Source organism: Dreissena polymorpha, chromosome 9, assembly GCF_020536995.1.
Source record: "Dreissena polymorpha isolate Duluth1 chromosome 9, UMN_Dpol_1.0, whole genome shotgun sequence".
NCBI classification, from domain to species: Eukaryota; Metazoa; Mollusca; class Bivalvia; order Myida; family Dreissenidae; genus Dreissena; species Dreissena polymorpha.
In genome coordinates this window covers 102,529,897-102,550,800 of record NC_068363.1, presented here as the reverse complement: position 1 = coordinate 102,550,800, position 20,904 = coordinate 102,529,897, and the positions used below count along the sequence as shown (strand labels likewise).

Here is a 20,904-nt window from a genome sequence, read left to right as displayed (position 1 = left end):
TTTTTGCATTTTACCAAGTTACCTATAGGTTTAATTTCTGGCATTTAACCTAGTTACCTAGTTAATGAGTTGTGTAATTGAACCTTGTGATATAGTTTATGATTATTCGAAATGACCTAGGGACCTAGTTTCCAATGTCTCCAATTTGACTTAGTGACCTAATTTATTATTTCTTCCATTTGACCTAGTGACATAGTATATGATTCATTTCCTTTGACCTAGTGATAAAGTTTATTATTTGTTTGATTTAACCTATTGACCTAGTTTATGATATCTTGCAGAGCAAATGCAGAAGCTTGAGGAGGCAGAGAAGGCCCGCAGGGAGGCAGAGGAGTTACTGGAATCTCAGAGAGATGAGGAAGGTAAGGACGCATATCAACCATTGGGCTTAAAGGGTATGAAAAGTATGAGAAATTAGGATTGCTAAAATGGGCTAAACCTCAATGAATCCTTAACAGTCAGAAAAAAGTATAAAATGTATCCATTGTAAGGAGGTTATAACCTGGACCAAAAATATAGGTGAAGAATAAGTGTGAAATTATATTGTAATAAGAACAATTTCCAATAATTTTGAAACTGTAAGTGCTTTCAACATTGAAAATAAAAATTGTCATGAAAAATGGATTTGATTGAAAAATGAAATAGAAACATGAGTAACAATTTTTATAGAAGTTAGTGCTTTGTAGATTGCGAAGGAAAAAGAGAGTCCTCATAAATCGCAATGCTTATGAATGTTGTTGTCTGCCTAAAATAAAAATAAAATTATTGAAAGTGTCAAGAATGTGCATGACAAGAAAGTGAGCAAGACTCAGAAATGGCTATACGGCTGGTTTTAATGTCTATGATGTAAAGTTGTTCAAAATTTGTGGTGGTTTTAGAATGGCAAGATTTTGGACTTGCAAGGTTGTTCATTTTTCATCTGGTGATGTTATGTTTACTTTCCTAAACACTGATTTTTTGTACTTCTATAAGATTTTTTCTGGGTTTTGGGATAGCAAAAAGATGATAGGCAATGCAATTCACAATCATATCAGCTGCATTCTGGTAAACTGGGCGATACATGAGCATAAAGTAACATCCTAGATTTGCCTGTGCATGCAGTTCGTAAAGGCTAATCAGGGATGACACTTTCTACCTTGACTGCATTTTAATTTAGAAGAGACTTCCTTTAGATGAAAAAGTCCATGAAAGCTGAAAATGTAGTCCCTGATCAGCCTGTGCGTATTGTACAGGCTTATTTGGAAAGGCACTCTACACACATGCATTAACCCCAGTTTACCTAGAAGGCGTCTCATTGGATGACCTTATCTGTTCTTTATTGATCAGCAATATCCAGAACTCTTCCCCTTTTTGTCAGATGGTGGTGAAGACGGCGAGAAGACAGGATCAGACAAGAGTGAAGTGGGTCAGACTGCTGGCGGTACCGAGACGGTGCGGTCCCGAGCTGAGTCCATTGCTGACAGCGTGGATGGAATGGAGGAGTCACAGTCCAAACAGCCATCAGACGATGGTAGGACTCGTTGTATACTTAACCCTTTTTCACTCAGAAGCAAAGTGAAAAAGACTATATGCAACCAGCATTTAACCAGAACAGTCTGTTAGTAAATCCTATTCTGTTTTGGTTTAATTCTGTTTGCTGCTCATCTTAGAGATGGCAACGAAGCCTTTAAAACTTGAATCTAGTAAGAAAGAACTTAAATTCAATCATATTTTGTAATGGATTACAATCCCCTCAGAGTGCGTATCTGAGTGGTAAAGGATTAATAGATCTTGTCACATATAATGAATAAGTCAAAGTCAAAGAGAGAAGATGACGGTAGCACTTTGTTGTGTACTGAACAGGTTTGGTCGCATATAGAGGATGAGTAACGGTCTAAACAGCAGTCAGACGACATATAGAGGATGAGTAACGGTCTAAACAGCAGTCAGACGATGCCAGGACTCTGTTTAAACTGAATTAATCTGGTCCAATAAAATGGAGGAGTCACAGCCTAAACAGACATTCGACAATTGTAGGAGTTTGTTGTGTACTGAATATATCTTGTTCCATATAATGGATTAGTCCAGACTGCTCAAGCTAATCTGGGACAATACCTTATGCACATGCATTAAGCCCACTTCTTCCAGAACGTGAATCAATGTTATAATTCTTGTTACACTGATCTGAATATATATTTCCAGGCAAGGAATCAGGCAGCAGTGGCCCAGTGGGTGAAATGGAGATCACACCCGTATCCAAGGCAGTTGCTAGGCACCTGGGCATTGACCTTTCACCCGAGGGCAAGGCTGCAAGGAACAGGCGTGGCATAGCAGTGATTGTTCATGGAGCGCCATTGTCAGGTATGAGAAAATCTGTTCTGATAATCACATCACATGGCTGTAAAAATCTAAATCAAGCTACACCCCTGAAGTGCTACCAATTCTAAAAATTCCTTTCTCTGCCTAATTCATGATAAGGTATTTTTACATTCAAATGTTAACGACAGGTGAATGGTGCAAAAATGTTTTGTTTCTTTATCTATTGTAATAATAAAACATTGGATTTTACAGGGGAAATCTGATTTGAACATTTCTCTGAAGTACAACTGAAGTTAAGACTTCAATTCGGAGCTTGGTTAACCCATTTATGCCTAGTGGACTCTCCCATCCTTCTAAATTGGATCAATTTATTTCCAAAATTAGGGATGTCTAGTATATTTATTTCTATATTTAGAATATTTCTTACAGAAATTCCTTTAAGCAAACGGCGCAGACCCTGATGAGACGCCGCATCATGCAGCGTCTCATCTGGGTCTACGCTGTTTGCAAAGGCCTTTTTTTTTAGATGCTAGGCATAAATCGGTTAATTCGGGCCCAGTACTAGACATTCCCAAGTAGAATTCTCTATGTCAAAATTTTAACCATTTGTACTTCCAAGTTCAGCTGGTTATTGATTGTCAATATTTTACTTTTATCCCATCATCAGATGTGCATTGTCGAAATAAACCACTGTGGAATAAATTTTCCTCTATTTCGGCAGTGCTGAAATATAGCTGTCACGCGCGGCGGAGAATGGTCATATTACTCGGAATCAACTATAAAGTAATCATTATTAGTAAAATCGAATCAGATTCAACAAAACAAACAATTTGATACCAAGATGTAATATATTTTAAACAAATAATGCTACTCAAAAAGCAAAAAAACTTAATTTACAAATATTAAGTGCGCGTACTTGTGACGTCATTATTAACGCGTCATACGACACAATGCATGTTCTTTCACGCTAAAACTGCAGTTGTTTAGTGTGTTTTTTTTTTCATTATTTCTTAAAAATCGGGGACGTAGAGGTATGATAAACAGAAAAACAGGTTAGTTACTGATCTTTTTGTAATGAATTAGGCTCGGCACGATTAAAATAATGAAACAATGTTTGCTTAAAATAACTTTGGGATTTTCCGTGTAGTTCGATTTTCCTATTCTATTTTTAAAGATATGATTTACGACTAAGAAAATTGATGGGATAAATCGAATACTAGGTCGGTGCCGAATAAATCAAAGTTTATTTTGCTCGGCACGAAAATCTGAACCACTCGCCAAGGCTCGTGGTTCAGATTTTCTAAGCCTCGCAAAATAAAATTTGCTTTATTCAGCACGGACCTAGTATTCTCTATAAGTACTCAGGATAGAAAGGATATCAACATAGCATTTTTAAGGTTCAAAACTGCACCATTTCAAACAAGAATCTAATTACAATGGAAGAAGTGTTGACACAATGCATTAAAATCCTAAACTGACCCAACAACTTGTATTAATTTTCGTGCAAGTGGTGATGATAAATCATATGTTAAAATTGTAATCAGACCTTACACATTTTTAGTACCACGACTTCATATGTTACGTTCAAAAATGTTTTTATTCAGGTAAAACAATGACAGTAAGCGAATAGCTAAACACATTTTTAGAACCATGGCTTTATATGCTACGTTTAATGATATTTTCCCTCAGGTAAAACAACCACCGCGATTGGACTGGCAAAGCACTATGAGGCGGCCCTTCTCAGCATTGACGGCATTGTGCTCGACGCAATCTCCAACGGCAACACGGAGGCGGGTCGCAAGGCCAAGGAACTCTGCGCGGAGGCGGCCAGAAAGAGGCACGAGGAGTTGCGGGCCTTGGAAGGTGAAGACGGTGAAAAGAAGGTCGCTGGGGGCCTCAGCGTGGAGGCTGTGGCGGCTCATACCCAGGGCGCAAGTAAGCTTACATGAATTTTTTCATAGGGAAACATTATTTTATAAGAATGTAGGAATTTTAGTATTCCTAATGCAGCATTTTTAGTTTTATGATGTCTAGCTGTATAGGACATTGTATTTTTGGCAGCTCATACCCAGGGCGCAAGTAAACTATAAAGAATTTGAACTTGGCACTGTTAAAGCAGGGTGTAATGCTTGCTTAAAGTGCTATCCAAGATTAGCCTATGCGGTCCCCCATGTCAATCAGGGACGACACTTTCGACTTTTGTGGAATTTTCTGTTTTAGAAAAGTCTCTTCTTAGAAATAAACAGTTTAGGTGGACAGTGTTGTCCTTGATAAGCCTGTGATGACTGCACAAGCTAATCTGGAACGACACTTTACTACCATACATAAAACCCAGTTCTGCAAGACTGAGGCTCAGTTGTTAATAGGCAAAATAATTTAAAAAGAAAATAGGAATTCTAGATTTCCTATTGCTTTATTTTAGTTTTATAATTCCTAGCTGTACATAGATATACTTTTTCTCAATATGTTTAATAAATAAGTAGTTTTTGATAAGTGATTGTCAAAGCATACTTTTATTGGATATTTACATTGCTCGTGACAGGTCTAGTCTGAAACTTTTGTAAACAATAAATTTATTAATCTGGATTGATTCTGCAATTCTTTATTATCTTTGTGCTATGATATAAATAATTGTGCGAGCTATATGATGAATGTGATTCTTCTTTGAATTATTATATGTCTACATATCTTTATGGTTATAATTCAACGCAGGTTTCACAATTCATTATGTTGACAATTTCATATTGTATATGTTAAAGTTGACTTTATTATTCTTTATCCATTATACTCATATGATAAAAATAAATTGCATGTATATCACCTGTCTGGGTTAAATTGTCCCTGTGTTGTAATCACCAGCATAGCTCGAACTAACTGGGTGTTTAGTTTGATGGCTCATTATGCTTTGTATAGTTTCACTGATTAAAATACTAAACAGACTGTGTTGTAAACGATTGTGTAATAGCTGATGTGTTGTATTCATTTTATTTAAACATTAATATTACTTCACGGATTATTCCCAGAGAATAGTGTTTAAATGAAGCTTTGAAAGTCCAAAAATAATAATTTTTTATTTAGTATGCATTTTTATCAGAGCTTACGGCAGAGTAAATGATAGGATGATCTTTTTGACTCAGCAATGTAAATATTAAATAGGCAGTGCTCTGTGAAACAGGGATTTAATGTATGTGCGTCCACATGCAGTCCGCACAGGCAAATCAGGGTTGATACTTTCCACTTTTATGATATTTTATGTTTCAAGAAAGTCTCTTTCTTAGCAAAGATCAAGTTAAGGCAGAAAGTCTCGTCCCTGATTAGCCTGTGTGGACTGCACAGGCTAATCTGGGGTGACACTTTACGCACATGCATTAAACCCTGTTTTCACAGAGCACGTCTCAAATAGTAAACTCCAGCAAAAAATAAAAAAATACAACTAAAACATGCACTTTGTCAGAGCTTAGCAAATAATTATGTTTGTTGTAAATATTTCATGGTTGCCATTAGTTGTAAATGAACTTCTGTAAAATATTTCATTTAAATTCTGTGTGTGGTATACATATAACCAAAGTATGCTTTGAACTAATAATGTACTATCTGATGAAAGATGTATTAAGAATTTACAAGAGAGATACTATTAATTAGCTTTAAATTGGCAACATTAACACAAGTATTCAAATGTTTGCTGCTTTTGTTGTTTGGCATGAATGCTTGAGTCAAGGAATTTAGCAATCTGAATTGAAAGAATAGCACTACATTAATGTAAAAAAAATAATAATGTTCTGCTTACAAATAAATGCATTTTTGTCAAGCACATAAAGATAATTAAATGACATAGGAATAATAAAATTCGGGAAACATTATTAGGAGGGAGATTCTTGTAAACATCTGCTGGTCTTAATTGATGGCAAGTGATTAGTTACATATACCTGGCAAAAAATACAGAGAAATGTTATACACAAAGTAATGGTCAATGCCTTCAAACATTCAATTCGAGACATTGGGGTTTAAATTGGTTTGATGGCTAGCCTAACCGAAGTAAGCCAGGATTTGGGGTTTAAATTGGTTTGATGGCTAGCCTAACCACAGTAAGCCAAGATAGGATCATAGAGTACACAATAATAAACAAATTGAAAGGCATTAAAAGAGATTATAAATTTTATTTAATTGAAATTCAGTTACCCAAAGGTTGATAAACACCAGAGCAACAAAATATCAAGTAAGACATTGCAAGACCCCCTGAATTCCTCGACATAGTTATCCGTTCCTGCTTGTGTGTTGTCTCTCACCCGTGTGTTGTGTCGTTCTAACCCAGCAGGTGGCTTCACGAGCGCTGCCCCTTCCATGGTGAGCAATCGTAAAACAAGTACCATTACAGATCCCAAGGGAGCTAAGGACAAGCACAGCAACGTCGCAGGCGGCAAGGCCAACTTCAATGCGACATCCACTGACGGAAGTCAGGTGAGGACATTATTTGTGTGAGAGCCGCGCTCTGTGAAAAGGGGGGTTAAGGCATGTGCAGGCGGCACACCCTAATCAGGGACGACACTTTCGGACTAAACTAGATTTTTGCTAAGAAGAAACTTTCTTTAAACGAAAATATCATCAAAGCACAAAGTGTTGTTCCTGATTAGCCTGTGCAGACTGCACAGGCTTATCTGTGTAGACACTTTACACACAGGCATTAAACCCCTTTTTCTCAGAGCATGGTCCATATGTGCCTGTTACTTTTGGAGAGCCAGATAGGTGTTTAAGCACCTTAAGTCAGTTTTAGCTGGATTAGCTGGAGATCACATTTAAAAATTGCAATAAGCATTTCAGTAAACATTCCATGTGTAAATTACTATACTGTCAAAACGCAGTCATAAGTCTACCCGGCTCATAAGTCGGGGGGGGGTATACTTTGGTACCAAAATTGGAGATTTTGAGTATGTTAGCTTCATAAGTCGAGTCAGAAATTTTCTGTTTATGAATTTCATAAACGGACGCCATTTCAAATGTACATGAAGTTGCGGTAGTATTCTATACATTGCACATGAAGTCACTGTGGAAATGTTGAACGTAGGCAAAGCCAACACATGTATTCTAAACTTTGTTTAATATAGTCAATACGATTATTGTGGAAATGGAAAATAATATTTTTCAATATAGACAAGCAAAGCATAATCAACCACATAGAAAACAACATAGAAAACTTTAAACAATATGATCTTATGTACATTGTAATATACACAACACATCATTATTCTTACGCCAATCACGCACTAGTTTCTCACTTATACCAAACTCACGTTCAGCAGCACTGTTGTTATTTAAATTCTCCGCAAACTCTATCATACGTATTTTCAAAGATTTATCGTAAGTCCAGTTGTGGTTTTGTTTATCTAATTAATAAATGGTTGCACTCAATAATCCACGTTAGTAATTATCCACAAACTATTTTCCGCTTTTAATCCGATGAAACAATATTATCACTGTAATCCAATCTTTGTACTTTTAATCTGATTGTCAAAACAATTGATTAGTGTCTCGGTAAAACGTGTTTTTATAACAATGATTGACATACCCAAGAGACAGCTCCACCTTTTTCTCTGAAACAGTTTCAAAGGCGGAGCTATACACGTGCTCAAGCATAATGGGACGATTGTAAACGAGTTTCAACCACGCGATTGGTTAAGCATATCGCTTCTCTAAACAAAGGAATCCAATTTTGTCGGCGAGAAAGGTGTTCTTTATGGCTTCTTGACAGGAAACGGCTTTCCTTTGATGACGTCAAACTGTCGATTCACACATATTGCGAATTTTCGCGAGACTTTAAATGATGTCCTTGATTCTTTGTTTACATAAACAGTAAAAAAACAACACCTGCTTACTTGAAGACTTTGGATTAAATTATCAAAATAAAAACAAGAGTAATTGCAAACTGTGATTATATTAATTGGTAAGTATCAGTAAAAATACGACGTTTTGTTAGTCGTAAATCAACGATTTTTTTTTATACAGCAACAACAACTATTGCCGCGGGGATCAATCTTCGTCGAATTGCATTATTTTTTTCATGGAATTTCATTATTTTTTTCATGGACCACCTCATAAGTCGATACCGGTTTTTTAATCAAATTTTGGAGGTAAAAAATCTCGACTTATGACTGCGTTTTTACGGTTAGCTTTAAAGGTACCATCAACCCCGACGAGGAAGAAAAGAACAGTTGTAAAATACCGTTTTTTTTACAATTATTAGTTTATTATATTGATTAAAATATCACGACTGGTATATTACATTACTTGAAAAAAGTTCATATTTTAAGTATATTCGGTAATAAAATTTTAGGATGTGAAATCAAAAGTACATTGCAAAAATAGGTGACATAACGATATACACAGTATAAATAGCACAAGTAGATTGATCATTTTATATATAAAATATACCGGCAGAGCTACAGATAAGCTTTTTGGGGTAATTGGGTAATACCCTTCAAAATAAGAATGAATTGGGTAATGGAAAACGTGATTGGGTATCCAAAAGTATGATGCCCGCTCATATAAAAAATAATTGGGTATTTGTACCAAAACAAACAAGTGAATTGGGTATTTGCAATAAAACGTGAATTTAGCTTCTCAAAACCGTACCTACATAAAGTCACTGTTATGTATTCAATCGCAGTATAGGTTGTTCCATCTTTCTGCTATCAGATTCAACAATCCGAAGACAAGGGAATTTCTCAACCCACTCATCGAATGTGTTTATACTTGTTTTTGTTCCAATAATATGGGCCAGTACTTTTGTTTTAGAAACCCAACACACCCCATCATAGGGTTTGGAACGGTATTGTGGTAGTATAATATAGTGTATTTTGACCGAAAATGCCCCAAACAAAATTCATTATAGTCATCAACTATGCCCTTTGCAATTGTTTTATATTTAGATTAATTAACCACGACAAAGGAATCTAAATGTTTTTGTATTTTTTTGCGCAACTTTTCGTCTGCCTCGAGACGCCATTTTGTTTGACTCGCATTTGTTATCATCTAAACGATTGGTAAATACGTTACCAGATAAAACAAGCGCTTGTCGATTAAGACTCGATTCAAAACGGCCAAAACAAAACGGGATTTTTCATTACGCATAGAAGGCGGCTCGAATTGGGTATCGGCGATTTGTTTTGCATTCCGGTACGCACAGATTTTGAAAAAATTGCATATCCACCCAGTTTTTATTGCGTATTTACGCAAATACGCAGCTTATCTGTAGCTCTGATACCGGTATACAAATCACTACGCCATGCACAATTTGCATTTTTGGGTTTACCACATGATGATGATGACCAATCTACTGGCATTAACTCGTTACCTGGTACTGGTACCCAGTAAAATTTCTTACCGAATATACTGAAAATATGAATACTTAACAACTTTTTTCAAGTAATGTAATATTCAAGTCGTGATACTTTAATCAATATAAACTAATAATTGTAAAAAAATACTGTATTTTACAACTTTTCTTTTCTTCGTCGTCGTGGTTGACGGTACCTTTAAATGGAAGTTTTATTTAATATAAACAACAAATATATAGAGAATACATTAAACTTTGGCTTTTGTGGCAATTACGAACAGTTTTACAATGATTGTTACTAACCTGCTTGAGCTTCAAACCGATGCATTTAAAAATCTAATGCTGCAATAAATCTCAAAACCAAAGGTTATTACAGCAGTAGCCATCACTTTACTTGTCACTTGCATCGACTTTTGTGCTGGTTGATAAAAATGGAACAAATATGGTTTCATCTTGGACCGTTTTTTTACGATATATTTATGTTTTTTCGTACATAATTGTTAATTCCAACTTGTTCACTGTTATGGTGTAACCCACTATTGTTGCTTATATTCCAACCTCTTACACACCTGGTGGCGATAGATTGCTTCTAATGAAAATATTTTCTTTTAGTATTTGCATTTTGTCTTCGCAAAATCCAGATTGTATTTCAATGTGTGATGGCTAATACTTTATTTTGTGGTTTGTTCCGCTGGATTTTATTTAACATTGTATTCTGGTTCTGTACAAACTTTGCTTAAATTATGTCCCTGGTTTCAAAACTGGCTACGAATTAGAATCCAATTTGCGTGTTACCTTTTGCTAAATATTACTACATGTGGCACTCAAGGGGTTTGGTTGATATTTTGTCAAATTGAAGTTTGCACATGCCTCTGTTTTAATTGGTAGGTATACAGTAATTGTGTTTTTTCATTTAAGCCTGTTTTATTATAATTGTCTTTTATCAATCACAGTATGGCAGCAAATCCCAGCTCTCATCTGAACTCTTGAGAAGTAGCGGACGAAAGGGCACACTTGTTGATTTTGCTGTACCTTCTCTCATTATCGAAAGATCACTTGAAAAGGTTTAATGAGTGCCAAATAGCAGTTCTGTTGTAAAAACTTGACTTGTTCTATTCAGTTTCCAGTTTTAATTTTGGTTGACTTTTGATTTGTTCCTCATTTTTTTAAGCTCAATTGGGCACTGAGTGCTCATGAGAAGCTTTTATGATACAGTGATGTCTGTTGTCCGTCAGTATATATGAGGTGCAACTGTTAACTTTTTCTTCTAACGACTGCTCCTCCTTAACCCCCTGACAGATTTTAATGAAATTTCACAGGAGACATCCTTGGGTGACACTCTTTCAGTTTTTAGCTCATCTATTTTTTGAAAAAAAATTATGAGCTATTGTCATCACCTTGGCGTCGGCGTTGGCGTTGGCGTCGGCGTCCGGTTAAGTTTTGCGTTTAGGTCCACTTTTCTCAGAAAGTATCAATGCTATTGCATTCAAACTTGGTACACTTACTTACTATCATGATGGGACTGGGCAGGCAAAGTTAGATAACTCTGGCATGCATTTTTGACAGAATTATGTGCCCTTTTTATACTTAGAAAATTGAAAATTTTGGTTAAGTTTTGCGTTTAGGTCCACTTTTCTCAGAAAGTATCAATGCTATTGCATTCAAACTTGGTACACTTACTTACTATCATTAGGGGACTGGGCAGGCATAGTTAGATAACTCTGGCTTGCATTTTGACAGAATTATTTGCCCTTTTTATACTTAGAAAATTGAAAATTTTGGTTAAGTTTTGTGTTTAGGTCCATTTTATTCCTTAAGTATCAAAGCTATTGCTTCATACTTGCAACCCTTATTAACTATCATAAGGGGACTGTGCAGGCAAAGTAATGTAACTCTGACTGGCATTTGGACGGAATTATGGGCCCTTTATACTTAGAAAATTGAAAATTTGGTCAAGTTTTGTGTTTTGGTTCACTTTACCCCCTAAAGTATCATAGATATTGCTTTCATACTTTGAAACACTCGCAAACTATCATAAGGGTACAGTAAAAGGACAAGTTGCATAACTCTGGTTGTCATTTTTACGGAATTATGGCCCTTTTTTGACTTAGTAACTTTGAATATATGGTTAAATTTTGTGTTTCGATCCACTTTACTTCTTAAGTATCAAGGCTATTGCTTTCAAACTTCAAATACTTTCATGCTATCATGAGGTTACTGTACCTGGCAAGTTGAATTTTACCTTGACCTTTGAATGACCTTGACTCTCAAGGTCAAATTATTAAATTTTGCTAAAATTGCCATAACTTCTTTATTTATGATTAGATTTGATTGATACTTTGACAAAACTACTCTTACCTGACATACCACAATAGACTCCACCCAAACCATCCTCCCTGCCCTCCCCCCCCCTCCCCCTCCCCCTCCCCTATTTTTTTTTTTTTTAAGATTATCACAAACGACCACCACACCCTCACACTATACCCCCCCCACCCCCCCCCCCCAATTTTGTTTTTGAAACGGTTAAAAAACACAAATATCAGGGGTGTGATTTTTCCGCGGATTTCCGCGTATCCGGTTGTCCTGGATATCACTTATGAGATTTGCGTAAATTCGTTTTAAAAAATGTGGGGGAGAGGGGCTACCACCGATTCCGCGGACGTATTTCATAAGCGGCCCGAAATATCCGCGGCCCGCGAAATCTCTCCGCATTTTACACTGGTAGATTATGCCTAAGCATTTTTAAAACGAGCAATATAATTGGCTGTCGCTTCCCAATCTTCCAATTAAAATCGTGTTCTTAAAATGCACTCTGTGATTTGTTTGCAAATGGCTCCGTTGTGAAGAGAAAATTAAGATTATTGAAATAACAAATAGCAATCGAATAAACGACTGACATCACCTAGTCTGATAGGAATAATGAAATGTGTTTGTCAAAAAAAAAAGACTACATTTTAGATACAAGCAACACATATTTTGTTAAGAAATATGCCCACTGAATTTGTGTCACGGAAACCAGTGTTTGCAAATTGGAGTTTAGTCTACTCGCGAAGTAAAACAATTTAGAAGAGTATCGTTCGAACATGGAAATAGACAAACATGATTTTGATTTTTATATGTCTGTGGGTCTGTGTATAATCAGATTCATATGCATATTCTGCTTTATTATGTTTGTCACGCTGTTCAGTTAACTGAAATAGCTGTGAACTGAGTGAAGATGTGAAATGCAAGATATTGAAAGGTAAACACATTAAAAATATTAATTTAACTCAGTTAATACATCATTAACACCAGAAGAACACTCAAGTTTGTTTGTTTATATTTAGTCTATTAACTGTAATTCAATACATTGAAAAACTGCTGCTATTGATCACAATAAATACTTACTTAACTGTTTACTTTGCATCCTCAGTATGTTAAATGTGAAGTTTAACAGGTTTTTATAAAGAAATGTTGTTATGAAGTTCAAAAAGTAGTTTATTTTAATGTTTGTTTTTATGTTTGTCATTGCGTTATGCGCGCCATTCGCGTAGTCATAATCAGTCAACAGAATTTCCTCCCCTCTGACTTTGCCTCAATCACACCCCTGAATATTTATTTTATTATTTTATGTTTGAAATAGCATTTACCACAATAGACTCCACCCAAACCATCCCCCGTGCCCTCCCCCCCACCCCCTCCCCCCCCCCTATTTTTTTTTTAAGATAATCTTACAAATGACCACCACACCCTCACACTATAACCCCCCCCCCTCCACCCCAACCCCCAAATTTTTTTTTTTGAAACTGTGAAAAACACAAATATTTATTTTTATTATTTTATGTTGAAATACTGTCCAACCATCGCACCCAACAATCCCCCCCACCCCACCTCCCCCCAACCTGAATCTCCCCCCCCCCCTAATTTTTTTTTTTAAGATCATCTCACAAATTACCACCACACCCTCACGCTATACCCCCCCCACCCCACCCCCCCAATTTTTTAATTTTTTTTTGAAACGGTTAAAAAGCACAAATATTTATTTTTATTATTTTATGTTTGCAATACCGTCCAACCATCGCACCCAAGAATCCCCCCCCCCCACCCCCCACCCCCACCCCCCCCACCCCCCCCCCCCCCCGAATTTTTTTTTCTTTTTTTTCTCATTTTTGGAAGATAATGTAATAAATGTCCACACCCGCACACTATACACCCCTCTTCACTCCACCCCCTCCCTCCTTTGTGATTGAAAATGAGATTCCCTTCACCTTTAAAAAGAAAATAGATGAGCGGTCTGCACCCGCAAGGCGGTGCTCTTGTTTTAATTGTTCTGGTCCAGTGCATATGTAGGTCACCAGAGCTAAAAATAGACCAAAATACCTGAAGGGTCAGGGCTTTAATAGACATTGTCTAGTGGTCCTCTACTAAGTTTGTTCAAATCATGCCCCTTAGGTCAAAACTTTTAGGTCAAAACTCACCACCCCTCAGGTGTCACATGATTTATATTAACCTATATAGTAGATAACTTAAAAAATCTTCTCCTATGAAACCCCATGGGTCATTAGTTTAAGACTTGGTGTGTACCGTGTTATGGTGGGCCTCTACAATCTTTGTTCAAATAATACCACTGGGATCAAAATTGGCCCTGCCCTGTGTGTTACTTGATTTCCTTAGTTTGTATACATTGAAAACTTTTAACGTCTTCTACTCTTAAACCACAAGTCTGAGAGGTTTGGTATTTGGCATGTAACATAGTATGTTGGGGTCAAAACTGGCCACGACCAAGGGTCACTAGAGTTAAATAGACATATATAGTGAATGACTTATAAAACCTTAATCTCTGACACAACAAAGGTCAGATTTAAATATTTGCTGTTTTACTCCATATAATGGTCCTCTACCAAGTTTGTTCAAATCATTACCCCGGGATCAAAATTGGCCCTGCCCCAGGGATAATTTTTTATATATATTTATTAAGTGAGTAAATCATCTGAAACTGCAAGGGTTAGGAGTTTAATATTTGATGTGAAACATGCTTTAGTTTTCTTTTGTTTAGATTTTCGAATGATACCACTGGGTTCAAAAAGTGCCATGAGTCAGATGTTAAATGATTTCTATAAACCTTTATAGAAAATCTTTAAAAATCTTGAAATCTCCATAACCACAATGTTAAGGGGTTTAATACTTGTTTTCCGACATCATATTTTGGATCTCTACAAAGTCTGTCAAATCAAGCCCCTGGGGTCAAAATGGGCCATGCACTTAGGGTAACTTGTTTTTTTATAGATATTTTTGTTGTAAAAACTTTTATTTATTCTAATATTGTCTCACATCATATCAAATGTGTATCATACAGAGTAAAAAAAAAAAAAATTAGATAAAAGCCACTGTTATCCCTTACCCATTCAGAAGCAAAGTGAAAATGGCTATGTGCAAACAGCATAAAATCAGAACAGCCTGTGATTAACTTGCAGTCTGTTCAGGTTTTATGCTGTTTGCTGCTCATCAGTACCTTAGGGTTGGAAATGAAGCTTTTAAAGCTTGAATCTAGTAGAAGTCTTTAATTTAATTTGATTTCTTAGAGACTTCAAATTTGTCAAAGTGCGTCTCTGAGTGGTAAAGGGTTATTACAAAAACTCTGCACAAACCTGTTTAGATTTTAATTGTCTCATGTGAGCAACCTGGGACTTTTAGGTCCTCTTGTTAGTTATTTCAAATGTATATAGCAGTCGTTGTTCCTCTAGTTAGTCTTTCTAATAGGTGAATATTGTGTTTATATGCAATGTTGTTGTTATTGTTTATGTCTGTTTTATTCACCATAAGGCAATAATTGTTTTTCAGTTCATATGTGTGTTATATAATTTTTAGTTTAGCTGTTATTAGTATGGATGAGAATGAATATTTGAAAACTGGTAGAATATTCAACTCCAACATTTCGATTTGAATATTTGATTATCTTATACAAATAATGGATATTCTGCATAAAAATAAGGTTGGTGCAACTGAAAGTTTGTTATATATAAAATGACAAAATGACATAGTGTGCTGCTGAAACGTTGATGGGCTGAACAAATATAGCATGTATGAACAACTTAGAAATTATTATAACCTGAAATAAAAATGATAATTCAATACATGTACATCTAATGAAAACAAAGTTATTTGTTTGAAATAATATTGCATTATGGGACTTAATCTTCAACATTATATAGGAGATCAGGTAAATTGTTATATTTGTTCCAACAAAGAACATTAATTAAATTTGACGGAATTCAGATTTGGGTGTTCATTAATAAAATATTTGAATATATTCTAATAAGGAAAAACAAAAATTCTAATATGATTTCAGGATACATTTCCTTCATTAGTTATAAGGGAAAGATTTCAAAGCTTAAAAGTACAGGGTCCTTGTTTAATAGAAAAATGTACAATAATGTGTTATTTCTGTGACCACCAGCTCTTTAAGGGCAGGCTTTTGTCTGAAAAATTTATGGTTGCAACATGCTGCTATTTCTCTCAGAATCTTTCATTACTGTATTTAAATAATATATCCAGCAATAAATAAGATTGGTAAATTTATCAAGGTATAAACAATTAAGCTCATCAAAAGTATTTTAGGACATAAAGGACAGAGTGTTTGAAATACATATTTTCTAGAAGTAAAAGGCATGTATTTTATGATGATAATTTATATACAACATTAAGATAAGTTTTGTTGTGTGCCTTAGAAAGGAAGCTTGCCCCATTAGTTGCTTACAAACTATAATGACATTTTTCAGTAACTTAAGTGCGCAACAAAGAGTACCCCCTCAATTTAAGAAGGCAAAAACCTTTTTTTCCTTGTTCTTATTGTCCTAAAGATGTTATTTTCATATATTTTAAATATCATATTCTAAGCACAATCCCTTCAAAATATTATCACTGGTCCCTGGGTGATAAAACACTAGAGGGCAGCTGGTATCTATTTTCTGGTTGCCACAACGTAAACATTTTGTCCCTGTCCCTCCAGGTTGCCAGCACTCCTCCCCTTGATGGCCCCAATTGCGCGCAGGCTAAGCGTTAGCGCGAGTGTCGATGGAGAGTCTGGTCTCATGAGCTGTTGTCCTTTCGGAAGATCTGCTCGTGGAAATACTGGCCGAACGTCTACAGGTACTTTCATAATGCTAAGGGCAAGCAAGCACTTCCACAAATAGGGATTGTTTCTCTAGTTAGTTATCGAGGGAAGGCCTGTGTCAGGTTAGAAAAATGAAAAAATCTTCATAATTTAATAATAATAAGAAGATGGCTTTTAAAAAAAAGAGTTTGCAAAGTGAGGTCACAATTTAAAATTTATATCTTATGGGATTGTTGCGTGTGTTTTTTATCTCATATATTACCGGTACATGTGTGTTGGTGTTCTTTATATTCGTGTTAATTGCTGCTTCCACAATGTTTTTTATGTCTGTGAAAGTCACCTTCTTTTAGTAGAGGAAATAATGTTTGGTATAAAGCTGACAAAACCACAAATAAACAAGAGCAAAACAAACAGTTGGTACAGGCTAATCAGGAATGCCACTTTCCGCCTAAATTGGATGTTTATCAAGAAGGGTCTTCCAAAATAAAAAAAAATACAATAAAAGATGAAAGTGTTGTCCCTGATTAGCCTGTGCAGTCCATTCAAGCTAATCAGAGCACAAACTCTCCACCTAGACTGAATTATGTTGAGATGAAATTTTTTTAATTAAAAAATCCTCTTAAAGTGAAAAATGTTGTTGATGATGCATTAATCTCATTTTTCTGAGATTTTGGCTCATATTAGTGCCGATTATGTCTGGGTTGTAGCTGAATGACTGCCACAGGGGTGTAGTGTTTGATGGCCTAGAGACCTTGTTTGCCCAGACCAACATGTGGCAGCGTCCGCCGTTCTGAGGTCTCTGAACAACCGAAGGTTCATCTACTTTGTGACTCTGAAGCACGACTTTGAACATTTGAAGGAGCACGAGAAGAAACAGCAAGAAGAAAAAGGTACAGTCCTTAAAACAACAACAATAATGTTTAAACCCTTTCCCAATCAGAAGCAAAAAATGGCTTTGTGCAAACAGCATAAAAATGAACAGCCTGCGAGTGATTCGCAGTCTGTTCAGGTTTTATGCTGTTTGCTGCTCATCAGTATCTAAGGGTTGGACATGAAGCCTTAAAATTTGAATCTATTAAGAAAGGTCTTAAATCAAATATAACTTAGGGACTACAAATGTATGAAAATACGTATGTTAGTGATAATGTTTAAGCAATTTGAAATGTATGAATTTGAAAAAAAATAATTCATATCAATATTGTTCAGAGCGCATGGCAGCAGAAAGAGAAGAGGCAGAAAGAAGGCGGCTTGAGGATATGTCTGAGGAGGAATATGATGCTCTGACTGAGAAAGAAAAGGCAGATGTTGATCGCAAACGGCTGGGATTAAGAAGGAAAGAATTAGAAAGTATGTGATTGGCAGTGGTCTTTATTTAATTTTGTATGAGGGCCTTAAAAGTGCATTGTGACTGAAGTTTCGAAGAATTATTTTTTTTGCTTTTCATTTCAATTGAGTTCTCCTTTGGCTAATATTGTAACAGCCCAAATGCACATCAAAGGTAGAAAAATACAAAAAATAACAAAAAAAACAAAACAAAACACAGAAGTAAGTTGAAAAAATTAGTATAAAAGTAGTTAGATGAGAAAGTAATGAAGGTATATCATTTAAAGCTGGTAAGCTGTTTACATATCTTTGCAGCAATAATTTTCAATCACGTTATACAAAATGTATTAATATTAGGAGAATGGAACATCAAATTCTAGCCAGACTTAGGTAACTGTAAATATCGTCTGTACATAGATGTTCACATTGACACATGGTGAGTCAATATCTTGGTTTTCAACTATTCACCTTGTGTTGTTAATTGTCTAGGCACGTAGTAACAAAGGGCTTAAAGGAAAAATAAAAAAATAAAAATAAGAAAAGTGCATTAGACCTTAGCTATTTTATTGAAGAGTATTTTTAAAATCTAAATATAAAATTAAGCTGTCTGAGAAGCTTGTTTGGTATTTATTAATCTGTAAAAAGAAAAGTATTGGATTTTTTGAGAAAAAATGTTATTTGACATAGGTTCATCTTAAGATGAGATTTTCAAGAGGAACTTTGAATATTGGTACAAGTGCTGTCTTCACTGTATTTCTTCACAAGTGTCAAGGAAAAATGTGTCAACATATTGCAGAAACATGATAGAAAAATAAAGATAATAAGTAAGATGGGTTAGATGACTGTATCACTTTAGCTGACTTCTTTAAATGCAAGCTTATATTCTAAGATATTTTCCTTATATCCATGATATTGATTTAAAGATCTTGGTCTAAGAATGTTTGAACTAACGTTTTTGATTAAACCACCTGACTTCATTTTGACATTGACCATCTTTTTTACTGATGCCTATTGAAATGGACCGATGAATCAACACTGTCAAGGTTTCCAATATTTTGGGGAAGGAGGGGCAGACATATGCATTTATTGAAACAGCATCTTGTTTATTTTGTGCTATAATGTTGTGAATTTTTTTCAGAGCAATTGCGTAAGTTTGAGAAATAGTCAGGTTGTTTTTTAATGCGACCTCGTTATGTTATAAGCCTTTAAGTTCATTAGTTGAATTTTCCTGAAAATGTTCATTCACTGTTCAAAGTTTCATATTTAATATTTATTACTGCTCCGAATTGTTGCTGATTGAATTATAGTGTATACTAATTATCACAAATCCAATAGAATTGTTACGATTGAGCATATTCTGCCACCCAATATGTGCCATATGGCCTTTTTTTTATAAATGAGTCGAGTTCTGAGAAAACTGGGCATAATGCACGTGCGTAAAGTGTCGTCCCAGATTAGCCTGTGCAGTCCACACAGGCTAATCAGGGACGACACTTTCCGCCTGAAGAATATTTTCGGTAAGAAGGGACTTCCTTTAAAAAAAAAACCATAAAAAGCGGAAAGTTTCGTCCCTGATTAGCCTGTGCGGACTGCACAGGCAAATATAGGACGAAACTTAACGCACATGCATTAAGCCCAATTTTCTCAGAACAAGACACAATATTCCCATATTTAAATGTTATGTCATGACACCACTTATTGCCCATTTATAGCTTTATGTAATATACTTTCATAGGAACTAACAATTTCACCAGAATTGGCAATGGTTGTTCTTTCAATACTTCTGTATGAAGTACATATTTAGGGTGTAGTCAAAACTATTATATCTTATATAGAAATGTGTGGCAGATATACACAACAGTTTCTGGCTTATAAACCAAATAATTTTAAGACCATAGGCTACTGTTGTCGTGCGAATTTTAATTCTGGTATACGTCATACAAAGCAAACAAAAATGCCTGTACTTTAACAAATAATGTTCCCCTTTCAGCCAGAATATGTAAGTAAACAAGTGGGAGCTGATGTTTTTGTATAAATAACTCTTGTACATTGTGTAGTTTGATCTCAGTAAGATAATGTTTGCTATGTAATCAGTTTGGTTGAAAAGGAAATGTACATTTTATTCCAGTCCCTGACCACTGGGCAAACTTTAAGGGCAAACTTTTTAATGTTTTTTTTTTACTTTTCATGGAGTAAATAAATATTTTTGTTGACATTAAATTTCATGGAGTAAACATATGTGGCATTTTCATGTGTATATTATATGTATGATATAAGTTTAAGTTATAAAGGTTCGTTGTACAATTGATTTGTGCTAAGCAGACCCATGAAAATTTTTCAGACCATTCAAAAGCTTGCGCTTAGCTTTAAATCAAGAAAACAGAATGCAGATTGTAAAAGCTCCTTTCTGATTGTCTAAAGCATTACAATAAAAAACATTTCCCAGTTGCCGTATTATCAATTGCTCTGCCAACTTCGTTTTCTTACATAAAATGCTCATTCTGTTACTCTTTATTTGTTAGACAAAATGAAGGCCATTAACAGATTCTGATTGGCTGATAAGTAAGATTGATCGACCCCTATCAAATTGTCAATTTAAACCAAATAAATCGCAAATCGGGAATACTTGTTTTAAAATAATTACCTAGTGACATCTCTTTTGCTGAAGTGTAAACACTATTCTCTGGCCTAAATTAAGGGGAAAAAAGGAGTCATGGTGGGGTAAAAAGCCTTACTGAAATAATTATGATGCCAGATTTGATAAATAATACTAAAATATGTATTCATTTTTAATTACCCCGGTAGTCTTTAATCTTTCAAGGGAAAAAAATAACGCAGTAATATAAACCAATACTTTGCT

General features: G+C 35.3%; 1 protein-coding gene across 11 annotated transcripts in view; it reads left to right on the top strand.

Moving 5' to 3' along the window:
- Positions 1–18,069, top strand: part of LOC127844544 (hydrocephalus-inducing protein-like) — a 71,500-nt gene extending 53,431 nt beyond the window's left edge. For 7 of the 11 annotated variants that reach the window (XM_052374882.1, XM_052374876.1, XM_052374881.1 and 4 more), the window contains 9 exons: positions 282–362; positions 1,358–1,510; positions 2,182–2,340; positions 3,988–4,233; positions 6,611–6,756; positions 10,582–10,692; positions 16,617–16,756; positions 17,429–17,611; positions 17,928–18,069. In XM_052374882.1, coding sequence (XP_052230842.1) covers positions 282–362; positions 1,358–1,510; positions 2,182–2,340; positions 3,988–4,233; positions 6,611–6,756; positions 10,582–10,692; positions 16,617–16,670 — 950 coding nt within the window. In that variant the 3' untranslated portion in view covers positions 16,671–16,756; positions 17,429–17,611; positions 17,928–18,069. The remainder of the gene's footprint in view (positions 1–281; positions 363–1,357; positions 1,511–2,181; positions 2,341–3,987; positions 4,234–6,610; positions 6,757–10,581; positions 10,693–16,616; positions 16,757–17,428; positions 17,612–17,927) is intronic. The other 4 variants (XM_052374883.1, XM_052374877.1, XM_052374886.1 and 1 more) reach the window with 4 other exon arrangements.
- Positions 18,070–20,904: the final 2,835 nt, after the last annotated feature.